The sequence below is a fragment of the Tripterygium wilfordii genome, chromosome 5 (assembly GCF_013401445.1).
Source record: "Tripterygium wilfordii isolate XIE 37 chromosome 5, ASM1340144v1, whole genome shotgun sequence".
Taxonomy (NCBI): Eukaryota; Viridiplantae; Streptophyta; class Magnoliopsida; order Celastrales; family Celastraceae; genus Tripterygium; species Tripterygium wilfordii.
The window spans coordinates 614563-631115 of NC_052236.1; the positions used below are offsets into that span (position 1 = coordinate 614563).

General features: G+C 37.9%; 1 protein-coding gene across 1 annotated transcript; it reads right to left on the bottom strand.

Moving 5' to 3' along the window:
* Positions 1-6375: 6375 nt before the first annotated feature.
* Positions 6376-7591, bottom strand: LOC119999041 (zinc-finger homeodomain protein 2-like). The gene has a single exon (XM_038846535.1). It carries the CDS (start codon positions 7474-7476, stop codon positions 6766-6768), a length of 711 nt encoding a protein of 236 aa, XP_038702463.1. The 5' UTR covers positions 7477-7591; the 3' UTR covers positions 6376-6765.
* Between the last annotated feature and the right edge of the window lie 8962 nt (positions 7592-16553).

Consider the following 16553-nt stretch of genomic DNA (forward strand, 5'->3'; position numbering starts at 1 on the left):
TTCTTGTGGCTTCTCTCATTCACAATGTTACACATGACTTCCGACCGGATTTTGAGCTCTACAATCCTTCAATAATTATGGAGTCTAAAATTTCAAATTAGTCACATAATTTATTTTATACTTTTATCCAAAGATAAAAAAAATAATATTAGGTCATTCTCTCATCACACACCAGATCATTGGTTGGTTCTTAGTTCAACTAGTCCAGTCGTCCAGTCCGGTCTGGTTTTTAAAATACTGGGACAAAATGTTACATACAAATCTGACCATCCTCATCGAGAGCGTAGAAGATACTAGTGGCAGATCCAGGATCTAAACTCATTGAGGGCACAATTATGTAGCGGGGGTTCAAACGGCAGCGCCTTCGAAATTTTTTTGGGGTTATTTATATGGCACAATAATCACTAGTAGTTGTTTCAAACAATAAAACAATTTTGATGAATCAAAATCACCAAAAACATCACTTGAATTTAAAGCTAGTAACACAAAGAATCAAATTAGAATTGACCTCATTGAATCGATCATTAAACTCTAATAGTTGCTCAATCATCCACATGAGATTTAGCTAATTTTCGTTGGGTGACTAATCCAAACTAATTGAGATCTGATTAATTTTGGCAAAAGAGTACTTTTCATCCCTCAATTATTGGTAGGGTTTCATTTTCGTCCCTTAGCTTTTTTTCTTCCCTTTTTCATCCCCCAACTATGGGAAAGTATCATGTTTATCCCTCGAATAAATCTGGCCATTGAAAAATCCTACGTGGCATCATGTTGTTCGTCAGATCAGGTTTTTTTCAACCTCAATATTACTTGAAATGACGAAAATGATACTTTTCAATAGTTGAGGGACATAAATGGGAGAAAAAAAAGCTTAGGGACAAAAATGAAACTTGCCCCATAATTGAGGGACGAAAAGTATCTGTTTGCCGATTAATTTTTGTCTTGATTGATCCCTACAGCCCAATACAAAAAATAGTTTTGTAAAATTTCACTGGGGCCCAGCCCCCAATAATTGTGAGGCAGATCCGCCTCTGCAACATACTACGCAATAATAAGAATCTCAACTTAGGTCACTTTGTTCCCTTCTTCTTCGTTTTTCCTTTTATCTTCTCCCTCTTCAATTAGTTTTACATTTTCATACTACTAATAAGCATTTAGCATAACCTATTTTTGAATTTGGTTTAGTACTATTTCTTGAACAAATTAAAGTCTTTTAAGAAAATTTTTTGCACTATCACCTCAGAATACAATAATATCTCTACTTCTCGATTTAAAAACCTTAACCACTGCTCAGAGGTTTGCACATGGGAGTTTTCAGTTTTTCCCTTTGTCCTTATACTTAAGTTTTCTGCTGTTCAGGGCATGCGACTAAGTCTGTGCTTGCAAATACTGACAGTTATACACTGTCACCATAACTAATTAACCATGGAATCACTTGGGTGATAGTTTAGTTGGTTAATCATTTTGGAATCAAATCGACTCGGGCGGTTCTAACTTCTAAGTTCGATGGGAGAAATACCCTCGTGACCATACGTTGGACTTTTGTCCAATTTATCCTGTCGTGAGGTGCAAAATTTCTGTGCACGCGGACTTGATAGTTCAAGTTTAGGTACACGTCTACAAATGTTTATTCATATGTTTGTAGTTCTCCGTGTGGGGACCCAAATTGTGTTCTCAGGTGGCTGCAAAACTTACTTTTTTTATAGGTGTTATAAGTGAGTGCAGATACAACACAAAACCCAAGAAATAAAACTTTTCATAGTGTGGGAGGTGGTGGAATGGACAATGAGAAGGGGATGGGAGATGGGCAAAAGGGGTCGGTCAGAAGACTCAGAACTCTCAGGAGAATCAGAAACCCCATTCAGTTTGTCCATTTCCTTGGATGCTAAAGAGCTAGGGTTCAGTGTTAATTTAATAAGTTAATGGGAAGATTTGATTTTGATTACTTTTAGCTACCCTATAAAGGACATGTGTAGCCATGTTAACCCACGGAGTTCAAAGGTACTCCAGCGCAAAAAAGGTCAAAAGGAAAGAACAGCTAAATTGATGTACGACTAGTGGCGAAGTATTTACAAAGAAAACCGATTAGTATAATTGAAAAATTACGTTGCCAAAATCGTTTGAAATTTGGTTGGAAAACCCATTTCGACGTAATTGTCAAGTCATTTCCCATTTTATTTTTGGAAATTTCCACTTTTTTTAGGGTTTGAAACGAGTCTTTTGATGTTTTAGGGACATTTTTCCATAATTTTCTGCTTTTCAGTTTGTAGCCAACCCTAGGGTTTATCATCTTTTATCTTTTGAAGAAATATATCAAAATTTGAGAATATTTTCTCTCTATTTGATGGATTTCAATGTTCCTTTTTTTATTAAACATTGGTTTGATCGTATTTATAGTTTCCGTGTGCGTCATAAATTGAATTCCAGGAGCCATATGCTGATCTTGGTACCATATACCTCCGGTGACTTCACCAATTAATAAAACCACAGAAAACAAACAAGATAGAGAGCACAGAGGGCTGGCTGCTCTGTAATGCTGATGGGGATCTTTGACCAGTCAGAACAGTAGGAAGTAAAGGAAGCAATGTCTTTGTACCTCGGTTGATGAGTTATTCATGGGGCCTCATGTGCACTGATTCCTTTATTCCTTACACAGCAAAGTTCGCATTGTTTTTTTTTCCCCCTGTGTCCAAAAGCAATTGCCTGGAATAAGAACATGTTATTCAGCAAATTCTAACCAAAAAAAATATCTTCTATTTAAATTTCTTTCGAGTCAAACCGTATAAACTTAGAAGATTCCGAGTTTGATTTTCGTTATAAACAATACTCTTATGACCACGTGATGACTTTTGACCCAACTTACCATGTCATAAGGTTAAAAATATTTATCCGCACGGATCTGATGATCTGAGTTTAGGCCATATGAACTGTATTTTGGACAAACTTGTCTGGTGTCTTATGCACAAAACTCTCACAGTAGAGATCGAATTGGAGCAAAAATATCACACAAATCGTGGGGTTTAGATTCGCCTATAATGTTTTTGTTCAGAATCTCACGTCGTGCTGCATGCAATACCAGCACCGTAAAGTCTTTATGCTTGGCTCTTGTCGTCTTGTGCACCATTTTGCCTGTCGAATTGGTTAGGTGGTGGGGTTGACTACGTTTGGGCCCATATTATAATAGCCCATGGCCCTGTTCCAAGAAGGTTTTTGGTCCAATTACAAGAATGGCCCAATAACATAACCGATGCAGACAAAAACCTTAAATCTTATTCATTCCTAGGAAATACAAAGGATTTGGAAGGGATGAAGAGAAAAGGTTCTCTTAGGGTTTTTCTTTGTTTTCCAATACCACAAAATAACAAAAGAGGAAGCAATTAAACCCTAAGTATCTAGGGCCTTCACAAAGAAATATGCCTCACGCGAAATAGACTTAAACACAAAGAAAACCTAATAACGAAATAAAGATTAAGAAGTTCAAAATAAGTCGAAACATAAAAATGCGAGATTAAGGTCCTAAACGTCATAATTAGGCTAAAATCACTAGACCCAATGGCAAGGTGATTGGTCTTGAAACTCACGTTGAAATGAGTCATCCTGCCAATTTTATACTTTAAAATGGTTGGTCCAGTGAATGCACAACATACTAGGTTTTTCAAATTTGTTGTCCCTGAATTTTGTTCTCATGAGCTCATGATGACCAGGCTTAATTTATAAACGTGACTTTTTTATTTGTGGTTTCAAAATTCAATCCAAACATTATAAATTAATATTGTCCATTTTGGACCAAAAACTCACACGAAAGATGAGTGTGTGATACTCTTTTTTTTTGTTGTTGTCTATTTACTCATTAGTTAGCTTTTCTAAGTTCATTTTCTATAAAACTAAAACTAAGGAACAGCTACCACTAAGTCAAGAAACCTGAAGACGAAATAATATGAATTGCTTTTTTGAGACACTTCGATTGATGCAAGGTGTGAATTGGGCTACAATGGGCCCAAATATGGACCAAAATGGGCCATAATTAAAGGCCATGTCTTGGGCTGTGCATGGTTTGGTGATTTTTTTTTTTTTGGAACAATCTTTTGATGCCAAGACAAAAAAAGAACACGACCAAAAAGGCAACAGCACATATACAAATCATGAGACTTTGTCTTTGTGAGGGCTACGACACTAAAAGCTTTAGAATTGGAACTAGATACTAGAAAGAAAGAAAGAAAGCAATGGAGGATTTAGTAGGGACGACAAAAGAATATTGAAGGGCCATTTCCATATGGTGTCCTCCCATTAGTGTCCTTGAATCGTCTTTACTTACTCCTTCAAAATCCACCAAAAGGAAAAGGTAGCTGAGATGCAAGTTTCCCTTTTCAAAAGTTGGTAATTCCATACGAATCTTATTAGCCCTAAAAACTTATTTCAGCTAAAGCCCACCTTAATCAACTAAAGGACATATGGACTGAGAATTACCATTTTGGGAGTCTTCGAAAGGAGTGGGAGGGTTACAATTATTAACTACAATACTTCTCTTAAAGTAATGTTATTCTTTGGGGTCTCCTAGGTTCCATGTGCCGAGAACATGAGTCTGCTTCTTGTGAGGAGTTAAGAGCCCTATTTTGGGCCTCAACCCAGTCTTATTTGCCCATTGGGGTTCGGCTCATGACTAAATTAGTGACCCATTGTGTGCGTGGGTGACGGAGTGGCCATCCTAAGTTTAACACTGACCCTTGGGTCACAAAGTGGCCGTTGGATAGGGATCTTCCCAGTCACCAAAAAAAAATTAGAGTTCAGGGTTTAGAAACTTATCCAAAAAAAAGTTTAAGAACTACAATTTAAGATTTAGAGTTTCGGTTTTAGTGTTTAGCAAACCACGGAACAATAGCTTAGTTAGTTATATCTCTGGACTTAAGACGGATGACGCTAAGGTCGGAAATTCTAACTAGTTGGCAATATTTACCATCTCCCCCTCACACACACACATGCAGCTTTAACAAATTTTCCCCAACCAAGAAAAAGCCATCCCAATGACTTACCATCTATGGCAGATGAGTTTTGACACAAGAAGAAGCAAAACTCTAGCTACCCAACAAAAGCATTTGCTTTTGCTAATTGAACTTGAAACATCAAGTTCCATATATAGGAGTTGAAAGCTGTCCAGAACCAGTACAATACCCTCACTACCTAATAAGCCTTACCTTGTATACTGAATCAGGCCCCCCAAATTGGGTGTATGGTAAGCAACCAATGCATTTAAGTCGCTGGAACATTTAAGGACTAAATTGTAATAAAAAAAAAGAGCTTCTTCTCTTCTAAACCATTGAGAGATTCTTGGAATCTTAGTGAGATTCTAAACTAAGATTTATGTCTAAAAATAAAGAGGGAAGCTTTGGATTTAACGACTTTCTCGAACAGCATTTGGATTAAGATTTCTTTTTTGATAATTGAGAATGTCACCGTGAAAACCCGCGATCACAAACACAAAATTTTCATCTTATGACAAGATAAGTTCGTTAGGCCAAATCACAACGCATGATCACAAAGGTGTTCTCGTTCTCTATTGGATTAGGATTTACTGTCCCTAGCTTATGCTTTCTTTTCCAAGAGAGAGAATCTAAAACTAGTGAGAAGAAAAAAAAATAAAAGGGCATATATATATATATATATCCCATATATATAGTACATGGATCAGGTAGCTCTCTTTCCTTCTTTCCCAAGGTGAAACCACCCATCAATGATGAAACATAAACATATTTTATATTTAAAATCAGTTATCATTTCAGAAAACAGTGTACCTGAGAGTCGTGCAGGAAAAAAAGCACAAAAGACGGGGCTGAACAGAAGCAGATCCAGAGAAGGGAGATGGCTCCATTATCAAGGTTTCTTATTTGGTGCAATTTATACATTAAACTAAGATTTAGTTACTGAAAACACTAGAAATAAAGAAAGAAAAAAAGCAAGAGAAAGAACTACTGGAGAAATGATGACTCTCTCTCTTCTCGGGACTCTTTGGACTCAAGTGAGAAGTATTGTTACAATAAGAAATAAATGACATTATACATAATTACATACTGCTCACAGAAACAGATGACAATGGCAACATACAGCCTCCAAGTAACTTAAAAAAGATGACGACATAAGGTAATATAGGTCAGTCAAAGTCCAAGAAAACCCAGACCTTGCAGCTTCAACCATGTCCAATCTCACTCTCTTTTTCTCTTTTTATGGAACCGAGAAATTTTCAGCTCAATATGCTCATCTAACAATTTGTCCGCTCTAAACTTTGATAGTCAATCCAACCCTTTTCACATTGGAGGCAATAAAAATCGAACAAAATCCCTAAACTATCAGAGATGGGAGTTGATTTTATGACCTCTCCCATTTGAATGGAGTTGTCACAATAACTTAACCATCCCAACCACCGTCACATTCTCTCTCATGCTACTCGAAGTCCTCAAACAAAGTAATGCAAGGACTTATCATAGACTGATAACCTCAACATAAATAGGTACCATTAGTTCACTCACTCACTCACTCTACTCATAGTGCTAAAAACAAAGTATAATAATAATGTTCACTGAAACTCATAACCAGAAATTCTCAACTTGCACTGGATGTGAAAATCCAAAATTAAATGCTCCATGATATCAGCTTAATCTACCCTAAAAAAAAGCCTACCATTACAGTCCCACTAAAGAAAATTGAGAGAAGAACGCTAGAAACCCTAACTATTGTCATTCAAGAGATGGAGATGATTTCATTCAAAGTTAATTATTCTAAGGGTTTCTTACCCAAAGTGTGCTTGTTATTATGCATCCACACCTTGAGCACTTGCCTCTTCACTCCAGTCTCGTTACAGAACTGCTGGATAACCTCCTCATCGTGCTTTTGTAATCTCCACCCGAGCCTCTCCGCCAGTCCAAGCATCTTCTCCTTCTGCTCCAGCGTAAACTTGGTCCGGTGTCTCTTCCTCGACAAACCACCGTACACTCCCGGATTCGACACGTCTTCTTGATCGTCTCCTCCTCTACTGTGACTCCCTCCACCACCAGACGAGGAAGGTAGAGCGAGCGGCCTGTACTGCTGCTGCTGCGGTGCCACGTGGAGGTATCCAGCTGGAGTTCGGTAGTAGGGCGTGAATTGCGGAACCTGATGGTGCGCGAGGTGGTGATGATGGAAAACGATTTCACTGCAAGATTCGGAGGTCTCCTTTCTGTGGAAGTTACGGTGACAGTTGCACGCCGCGCATTTTAGCCCGTCCAGCGTACCTTCTGCTCCAGCCGCCATGAACTCGCCGCAGCCGTCCACTGCGTGTCCTCCGATTCCTACTGAGTGGTTCTTCAGGCACTCTCGGTACCTGGGCTTCTTCTGGTTCGAAATACCAGTGGAGAGAATGGCTTCGGGTCCTGAAATCGGGCGGTCGTAACTTTCCGGCAGCTCCATCTCCTCGTCGACGTGGTCTTCCTGATCCTCAAACTCCATTTCGAAAAATCAGGCAAGACAAAAGAAACGGTGTCGTTTCCTTGCTAATTGACAAAAAAATTAGGGAGAGAAGAGAAGATAAGAGAGGAGTGAGAGAGCACTGGGGATGAGCTTATCTTTCTCTGCAAAAGCAAAGCTGGTTATGCTTCAAAGCTCTTGTTAAAAAGCCTCTGCCGTTTCCACCTGCTATAGCCGGTTAACCGGTGAGTTGTCTGTTTTTAACTTTTACTTTTAACCGCGTGGTTGAAAGTCGGTACTGCAGAGACAGAGTTGGCGAGTGTCGAACTCTGGCTTGACCTTGTGATGGTGCTGGTACAGCTTTTGGAGTAGTGGGAATGGCTATCCCAAATCGCACGCCCTCTCTTTCACTCGCCGTCGATGCTGAAAACGATGATAAAAAACCCTAAACCATAGCACATTTGGTTGGATAGTCGGGTCTGTCATAATTTTTTTACAGATATCGCTGTAATTAAGATTTTAAGTATAAAATTTTTAAAAATAGTGAATATGTTTTGATCGGGTCTAAGAGTGCAACCATTTTTTTTGTCTTTAAAAAATCAAATTCATCACAAGAGAGACAAATAATATTTTGGGTTTATATTCAACGATACAAATGAATTTGATTTTTGTTTAGGATAAAATATGTTGTTTAGAACAAAATATGTGATTGAACTCGTAAACCCGATCAAAACATATTCATGATTCTCAAAAAAAATTACTAATACCCAAAAATCATTACAACTACGAGTGTTAAAAAGATCATAGAAATTGAATTGACAATCAAACTGATTGATTGATAGTTTATTTAAAAAAAATACTAAGAAATGATCGATAACCTATCGAAATAACTTAAATAACCAATCAATTAATTTGTTGATACATGTCAAAAATCAAGGAAAGAAAAACACGATGGTGTACACCTCCAATTACAACTGGGTCTTCTGTGCACCCAGTACACTTAGGCGGTGGAGCCCACACGAGACAAGTGGTGGCGCGTGAATGAGACTAATGGGGTGAAAGTTCAAAAAATGTGCGAGTGAGTGAGTGAGAAAGAGTGTGTTAATTGTCGGCATTTAGGGCAGCTTGCCGCTGTTTGCTTACGTGTTAATATGTCCAACCACGGATGGCGAGAGTTTTACGTCAGTATGTATTAAATGTTTGGGCACTGTCAGCAAACGATAATAAACAAGGAATGGTAGGAATGATTTGAAGCATACTCTCGTAGTTATGCGCGTGAGAGGCCGCGTGCCGACGAGGTGAAACGTACGGTCGTGTGGTCTGGTAATAAGTCTCTTTCGTCACCAACCATGCAATGCAAGGACGCATATAAAGGGGAGGAAGAGTGGAAGACAGAGTGTAGCTTTCGTTAGAGAGGAGACCATCACATCTCACATTTTCTGGGAAAACTTGGTCTGTGTTTCTTCTACTGTTTTTCCTATGTTTTTGGCTTTAACTTTTTTCAAGTGATAGTGCCCATGCATCATATATATATATATATACACGATCAAACAAGTCATATATGTTGTTATAGATCACTTTATTTTCATACTTTCTAGCAGAAAAATCATTGGTTTATAAGGATCTACATACATACATACATACATATATACATATACATATATGTGTGTGTGTGTGTATGTACGTCTATACTGAAAACAGAGTGTCGAAGTTTTATGGCAAATTTTAACAAGAAAATAAGTGGTTCTTGAGACCAATGCGTGGCAAGTTTAAGAAACTTCTTTCGAGGAAATTTAGAGAAAAGTAAATATTACTCATTGAACAATGCTTGAGAGTTGCCATTTTATGCCCAATTAATACGAATTGTTAGATATTAAATGAATCCTACATGTGTATTTATAATTGATTTGGGGTGTTTTGCAATTCCGTATGATCTACGATACAAGTCTAATAATGAAGTAAAAGTCAAGATAAATTTTCAAAACGAAAAAAGAAAAGATGTAGAGTGATGTGACACAACCTTTCAAATTATTTTAGATTAAAATTGTAGACTCCATAATTTTAAACAAATTATGTAACTCTCATATACGTTTATAATCATTAACTATTTCACATATCATATACTCAGAGTAAATTCACCAGGATATCATTGTTGGGGTTTCAGAGGATGATATATCTGAGAACTAATGGTTTTTTTATTTTATTTTATGAATGGCTAGTTAGTCCACATATCTAATCAAGATCAGAAATGGCATTAATAATAGAGGGCAAAAAAATTATGAGACCTCAACCTACCATATATCATAGGGTCGTCACACAATAATGTTTTGCTTTCAAAATTAAACTTTGACCAAATATATATATATATATATATATATATATATATATATATATGTTTGTGTGTGTATTTGTGATTAAGAAGTGAGGAGAAAAGAGAGAGAATTGCGGGAAACAGAGAGGGTGGAGAGTGACAAGACGAGAAAAGAGTGTGGGACGCCCGTCTTTGATTTCTGTTTCAATGTGTGTGTGTGTATATATATATATATATATATTCTCTTGCAGCCTTTTTATTTATTTTTGTCTCTCACATACATACACAATGACAAAGACACGAACATAAACAATGCCCCCCCTCTCAAAAAAAAAACAATGGCCCCCAGTTTGGTTGCACCCACAAACATCACCATTGAACAACAACAACAAAAACTATATGTATGTGTGGATATGTCTCTGCGAAGAGAGTATAAAGTATAAACAGACAAACCCATCTTGATCTTCGTTTTGTGTTGCTTTTCTAACTGAGGAACGTACATTTTAGTTTTTATTTTCTTACAATTTTTTGGTATCCGATAGCCGCTCAGCAGGTCATGTGCCCTCAACCTAAGAAAGAAGCCCAAATACAAGCCCAAATACGAGTCAAGTTAGGCAAGCGTAAATCCATCCGACAGATAAGTTGAGTCGAGATCCAACACAAACTATTTATAAATATTTACGAGTCAGGTTAGGCAAACGAAAAAACTACGCGACAGATAAATTGAGTCAAGGCGCAACGTAAATTATTTAGAAATATTTGTGTTAGGGTCCGTTTGGATCAGCATTTTTTTGTTCTTGCAGCATTTCTACTACTTTGTGAAATGCTCCATCAATGAACAATTTTCACATTTTTTACCCAACTTTTTCCAATCTTGCCCCCAGTATATTATTGATTTACCAAATATACCCTTAGATTACCTAATAAAATTTAATTAACTTACCAAATAATGTATTAATTAAATTTAATTAACTTGGTAATTTATTAATTATTTTATAATTTATTATTTTCTTCAATTAATTTAAATACATTTATTGATTTTATAAAATTTGTATGTTTGGATACAGGTATACAATTAAAAATATATAATACCCCTGCACGTAATTTATCCAATATGCTATACAACACAAATGTTAACAGTAAAAGTTCAACCAAACACCTACCCAGCATTCGAGCAGCATATCTGCTACTAAAATTGTCCAACATTTCTGCTACCACCATTTCTGTTAGAATATCTGTTACTTTACAAATGCTCTACCAAACTAGCCCTTAGTTTAGAATTGAACTTCTGACTCCAGACGAATTTTTTTACGCCTTAAATCTAGATAGATAATCAATTAGACTATCGTGAAATTATTGAATTACATGTTCTTGTTTCTGTTTGCTGCTTCTTTTTATCATATTCCTGGCTTGGATTTTACAGCTCATAGATCTCTTGTTTTTTTACTTACTATTAGGATGGATTGACATTTTGTTTGTTTGCTTGTGGTGTTACGTATCAATTCTACTCAGGAAATCATTATTCATCACACCAGTGTCTTGGATTTTCCCATGAACTCTACTCAAATAGTTAAACTCTAATATTCTTTTTAGTTTCTTTATTTTTACATTTAACATATATGGTCTCCGAGTCTTTTTCCAAACAGCTTGTGATTGTACATACATATATATATACACTGCACATTATATTAACTTACGCACCTCAATCTCACAATTGATTTGAAATATGTGTTATCCAAAATAATAAACCCTACTTATCATTCACTTTTGAAAATGTCTAAAAAATAGAGTGTACAAATTATTTAGTTGCGATTGTTCGTAATTAAGAATTTCTATGTATATATATATACACACGGTATTTAAAGCCACCAGTTCACCAAACCCTAGTTGACATTTTGAGCAACCCATAAATATGTGAGGACTTCTATAGTGACCATTATTTTTTCTGTACCTCATCCATCATTACTACTGTATCCACTTCTTGTACTAACGAAGACTAGGTATGGGTTTGGGTTAATAATTATAAATAGTGCACCTCCATTTTGAAAGTACTCGAACTCCCCCCTTTAAGGGTTTAATTCAATTGACCTTACAACCACCATGTATCTAAATTCTGAGTGAGGAGACAATGGAAACATGTGAGAGATTAGTTGGTAAACTTTGTTTTGTCAATAATAGAAAAATCTTACGGATTAATTTAGCTCTTCTTGGTGACAACTTACTTTTAACAACCCACCAAACTTGTGGTCGAAGTTAGGGATGTAAACGGGCGGAGACCTTTGTGCCCATCGCCATGCAAGTTAAACAAATTTTTTATACATCCCCGCCGCTAAAATACCTATTGGATGTTTTAATCTTCACGTCATCCACTAATATGAAGAAGATTACAAGAGAGATGAACTATTAAACTCAAGAACTAACCCAAAATCTATTTCTATCAGACTCTCAAACCTCTCTCTCGGGCTCTAGACAGCTTTGTCTCACCCACTAGAAAGTTGCACAAACCTTACCTCACACGAATTAAAGAGAAGGAAACCCTAACGCCTTCCTTGAAAAAGGGCAATTTTAGTCTGAAAGAAAATTTTGAACTTTGAGCCAAATTACAAACAAATATTTCACCAAAAGGAGCCTAAATTCCGACATCATGTGAAATAATTCTAAAAATTGCTGGGTTGCATGTGATGGGTGCAAAAAAGTGGGGCTAAGTAACTTGTTTGACAGTAAGAGAAGGTGGCAAATCAATTTTTTTTAACCACGTAGAAACCACCACAGACCTAGTCTTTTGGGCCAAACCCTGTATTGTAAATCCCAAGGGGAGAGTCCAACTACCCCCGTTGAACTTCCGGGCAAATCACTTGCCGGTCCTAGAGGTCCAAGACCTAGCAGGCCACTAACCCACACTTGTCCGAGCGTTCACGACGCATTAATGCGAATGTTTCAACTCTAACTTGGGGTGGACGGATATCCCGTTAGTCCTCAAACCATTATACCAAACAAGCGGGGATAGGTGGTAAATCAGTTTAGTATTGAAGAGATTGCTTCCTCCACTACTATCTAGCTTCGCACTCAAATAGAAGATATTCTTCACTGTTGACAAACATGCACACATTGTTGAATCGAGTGAATATTTGTAGAGTATTCTTTAGAATATTGTTTATTCTTTGAGTCAAAGATTTACCCAAGATTTACTTTTCTTGATATATGTAATTGAGGGAAGTAAAGTCATCCTTGATATATGTAATTGAGGGAAGTAAAGTCAAAGCTTTACTCTCCTTGATATATGTAATTGAGGGAAGAAAAAATAATCTTTTTCTTGTTTTAAGAGATATGTACATGTTATATATACCTCCGATTGAGAGAAGAATAAAGAGTGTGATATTCATTCTCCTAAAATTAAGTCTGTGATATTCATTCTCCTAAAATTAAGTTGGTATCAGAGGAGGTTCTCTTAACATACAACCTCACCATCACCGTAGCTACTAGGGGCCGACTGCTCCAACCAGGTCTGACTATCAGACAGAAGCCGATTGCTTCTTCCATAACAGGTGCCGATTGCGCCATTGAACCAGAATCTCATCCAGAAATTACAAACAACTTATGGCTGAATCCGATGCTCTTATAGTTTCACTCTTTGGTCTCAGGTGGTTACTATGTTCGTTGCTGGACGGGGAAAGATGGAATATCTCAAAGGTACGACCTCGAAACCTACTGTTAGTGACTCTACATATAACAAGTGGATGATGGAGGATGCTACTGTAAAAGGCTGGCTTATTGGCTCTATGGAGGCCGATATAATGAATCTCTTTATTCGTTTACCCACTGCGAATGATGTTTGGGATGCTGTGTCTCAAACATATTTTGAGGGTGCTGATAAATCTATTTTGTATGATCTGTCTCGAAAAGCTATGACAACTAAGCAGGCAGGGCGACCTGTGGCTGCATACTATTCCGATCTTAAGGTTATTTGGCAGGAGCTTGATCATCGTCGTCCAATTACCTTTACTCAGCCAGATGTGATTAAGACTCGAATGGCTGAAATTGATGAAGATCGAGTCTATTCTTTTTTGGCTGGGCTTGATGATATATATGATTCTGTTCGAGGAGATATTCTTCGTACTAATCCTCTACCTGGACCTGATAATGCTTTCTCAACTGTGAGACGTGAAGAACTTCGTCGGAAGACAATGATGTCTTCAGAAGTTCCTCAGATGGCTATGGCAGTTCGAAAATATGGAACTCCAACAAGTTCTTTGTCACTTTCAGTACCTACTAGCGGTAAATGTACTCATTGCGGCAGCACCAAACATACTGTAGATACTTGCTTCAAAAAGCATGGATATCCCGAGTGGTGGCAGGCTCACAAAGAGCGATTACAGGCTCGAAAAGGTGGTAAAGTTGCGCTATGCACCTCACTGTCTCCCATAACTATTTCATCCTCATCTACAGTCCCAGTGGCACCGACTCCTTCTTCAATGGATACCATGGCTTCCACTACCCCAGTTGATATCACTCACTCTGTGGTAGATCCTACTCTTCTCCAACAGTCAGGTAGTGTTGGTCTAGCCCTTCTTGCAACAAATTCTGAAAAAGATCCCGGTTGGATTCTTGACTCTGGTGCGACTAATCATATGACCTTTGATGCGTCCTTATTACATGATACTTGTTTACCAAATTGCTCTACTGTCACCAATGCCAATGGTGTCTCATATCCGGTTACGGGTGCTGGAAGGGTTAACTTAACTCATTCATTATCCTTGGAGCACACTTTATTGATTCCTACTCTTTCCAATAATCTTTTATCTGTGCCACAAGTTACTACACAACTAAATTGTTTAGTATTAATATATCATACTTTTTGTTTCCTTCAGGATCTCTGCAGCGGGGAGATAATTGGGCGTGGTACTAAGAGAGAGGGATTATATTATGTCGAAGATGTCAGTATGGGACGATCTCTATCAGCAAAAGGGTCATCTCGAGCATCGGAAGATCAGATTCGGTTATGGCATCATCGTTTGGGTCATGTCTCCTTTGGTTACTTGAAATATTTATTTCCTACTTTATTTTCTACATGTGAACCTTCCAATTTTCAGTGTGATACATGTGTTTTGGCCAAGAGTCATCGTGCTACTTATTCTGATAGTTCTAATAAAAGGGTTATGCCTTTTGCGTTGGTTCATTCGGATGTTTGGGGACCTGCCCCTGTTACTACTTCTACTGGCTTTAGATGGTTTGTATTATTTATTGATGATTGCACTCGTATGACTTGGCTTTACCTTATGCGTCATAAGAGTGATGTGGCTGCTTGCTTCCGCACGTTTCATACCATGATCAAAACACAATTCTCTGCTAATTTACAAGTCCTTCGATCTGATAATGGTGGTGAATTTGTAAATCAGGAGTTACAAGCTTATTTTCAGACTCATGGAATTTTGCATGAAACCACTTGTCCTTACACACCACAACAGAATGGTGTTGCTGAGCGCCGAAACAGACAAATTTTGGAGATCACACGTGCTGCCCTTATTGGAGCCCACATGGCACCACGTTTTTGGGAAGAAGCTGTTACAACAGCTGTATATCTTTTGAATAGGGTACCAACTCGTGTTCTACAATTTCAGACACCACTTGATAAATTGACATTCTATGTAACACTGCCATCGCACCTCACACTTCCTCCCCGGGTGTTTGGTTGTGTTGTGTTTGTACATTTACAGAAACATCTCCGCACGAAACTTGATCCTTGTGCCCTCAAGTGTGTATTTGTCGGTTATCATCCTTCACAAAAGGGTTACAGGTGTTTTCATCCTCCTACAAGTAAGTTCTATGTTACTATGGATGTCACCTTTTCTGAACATGAAATGTTTTTCTCTTCACCCAATTCCACACTTCCGGGCCCGAGTGGTGATACTGTTGCTGAAGCTCCGAATTGGATGGAGTTGTTTCCCGATCCACTGTGTGTTGAAGTTCCTAATTCTGAAATTCCTCAGTCCGCCAAAATTAGTGATGCTGCCGAAGCTCCCTCTCTCTCATCTTCGCTAGTACCCACTCCCGATACTCCTCGTACAGATCCTCCTGAGGTAAGCATTGATTCTGATGTTAATACTAACAATATTTGTGATAATACTTGTGTCTCGATTGAAACTGACAGATACGTACTCCCACCAAGAAGTACTCGTGGTGTACCACCAGATAGATTTTCACCAGAGGCTGTGCGAAAAGTGAAATATCCTATTGCTCAGTATGCATCCACTCACCGATTGTCAAAGGAATGCCAAAGCTTTGTCAGTAATATGACTGCCATAGATATTCCTACTAAAGTGCAAGAGGCGTTGTTGGATCCAAAATGGGCAACTGCAATGACTGAGGAGATGACAGCACTTGAGAAAAATCAAACTTGGGAATTGGTGGAGTTGCCGAAAGGAAAAAAAACTGTTGGTTGTAGGTGGGTGTACACCGTCAAGTGCAAGCCTGACGGTTCGGTTGATAGGTATAAAGCTAGGCTCGTGGCTAAAGGATTTACCCAGACGTATGGGGTTGATTATCAGGAAACGTTTGCTCCTGTTGCAAAAATTAATACGGTTCGAGTCCTAATATCCCTAGCTGCAAATTTTGATTGGCCTCTACAACAATATGATGTAAAAAATGCTTTTTTACATGGTGACCTACAAGAAGAAGTTTATATGTCTCTGCCGCCATGATATGAAGCTCCAGGTGATCAAAGTGTCGTGTGTAAACTGAAGAAAGCCTTATATGGGTTGAAACAATCTCCTCGAGCTTGGTTTGGTCGATTCCGACTTGCTATGAGAAG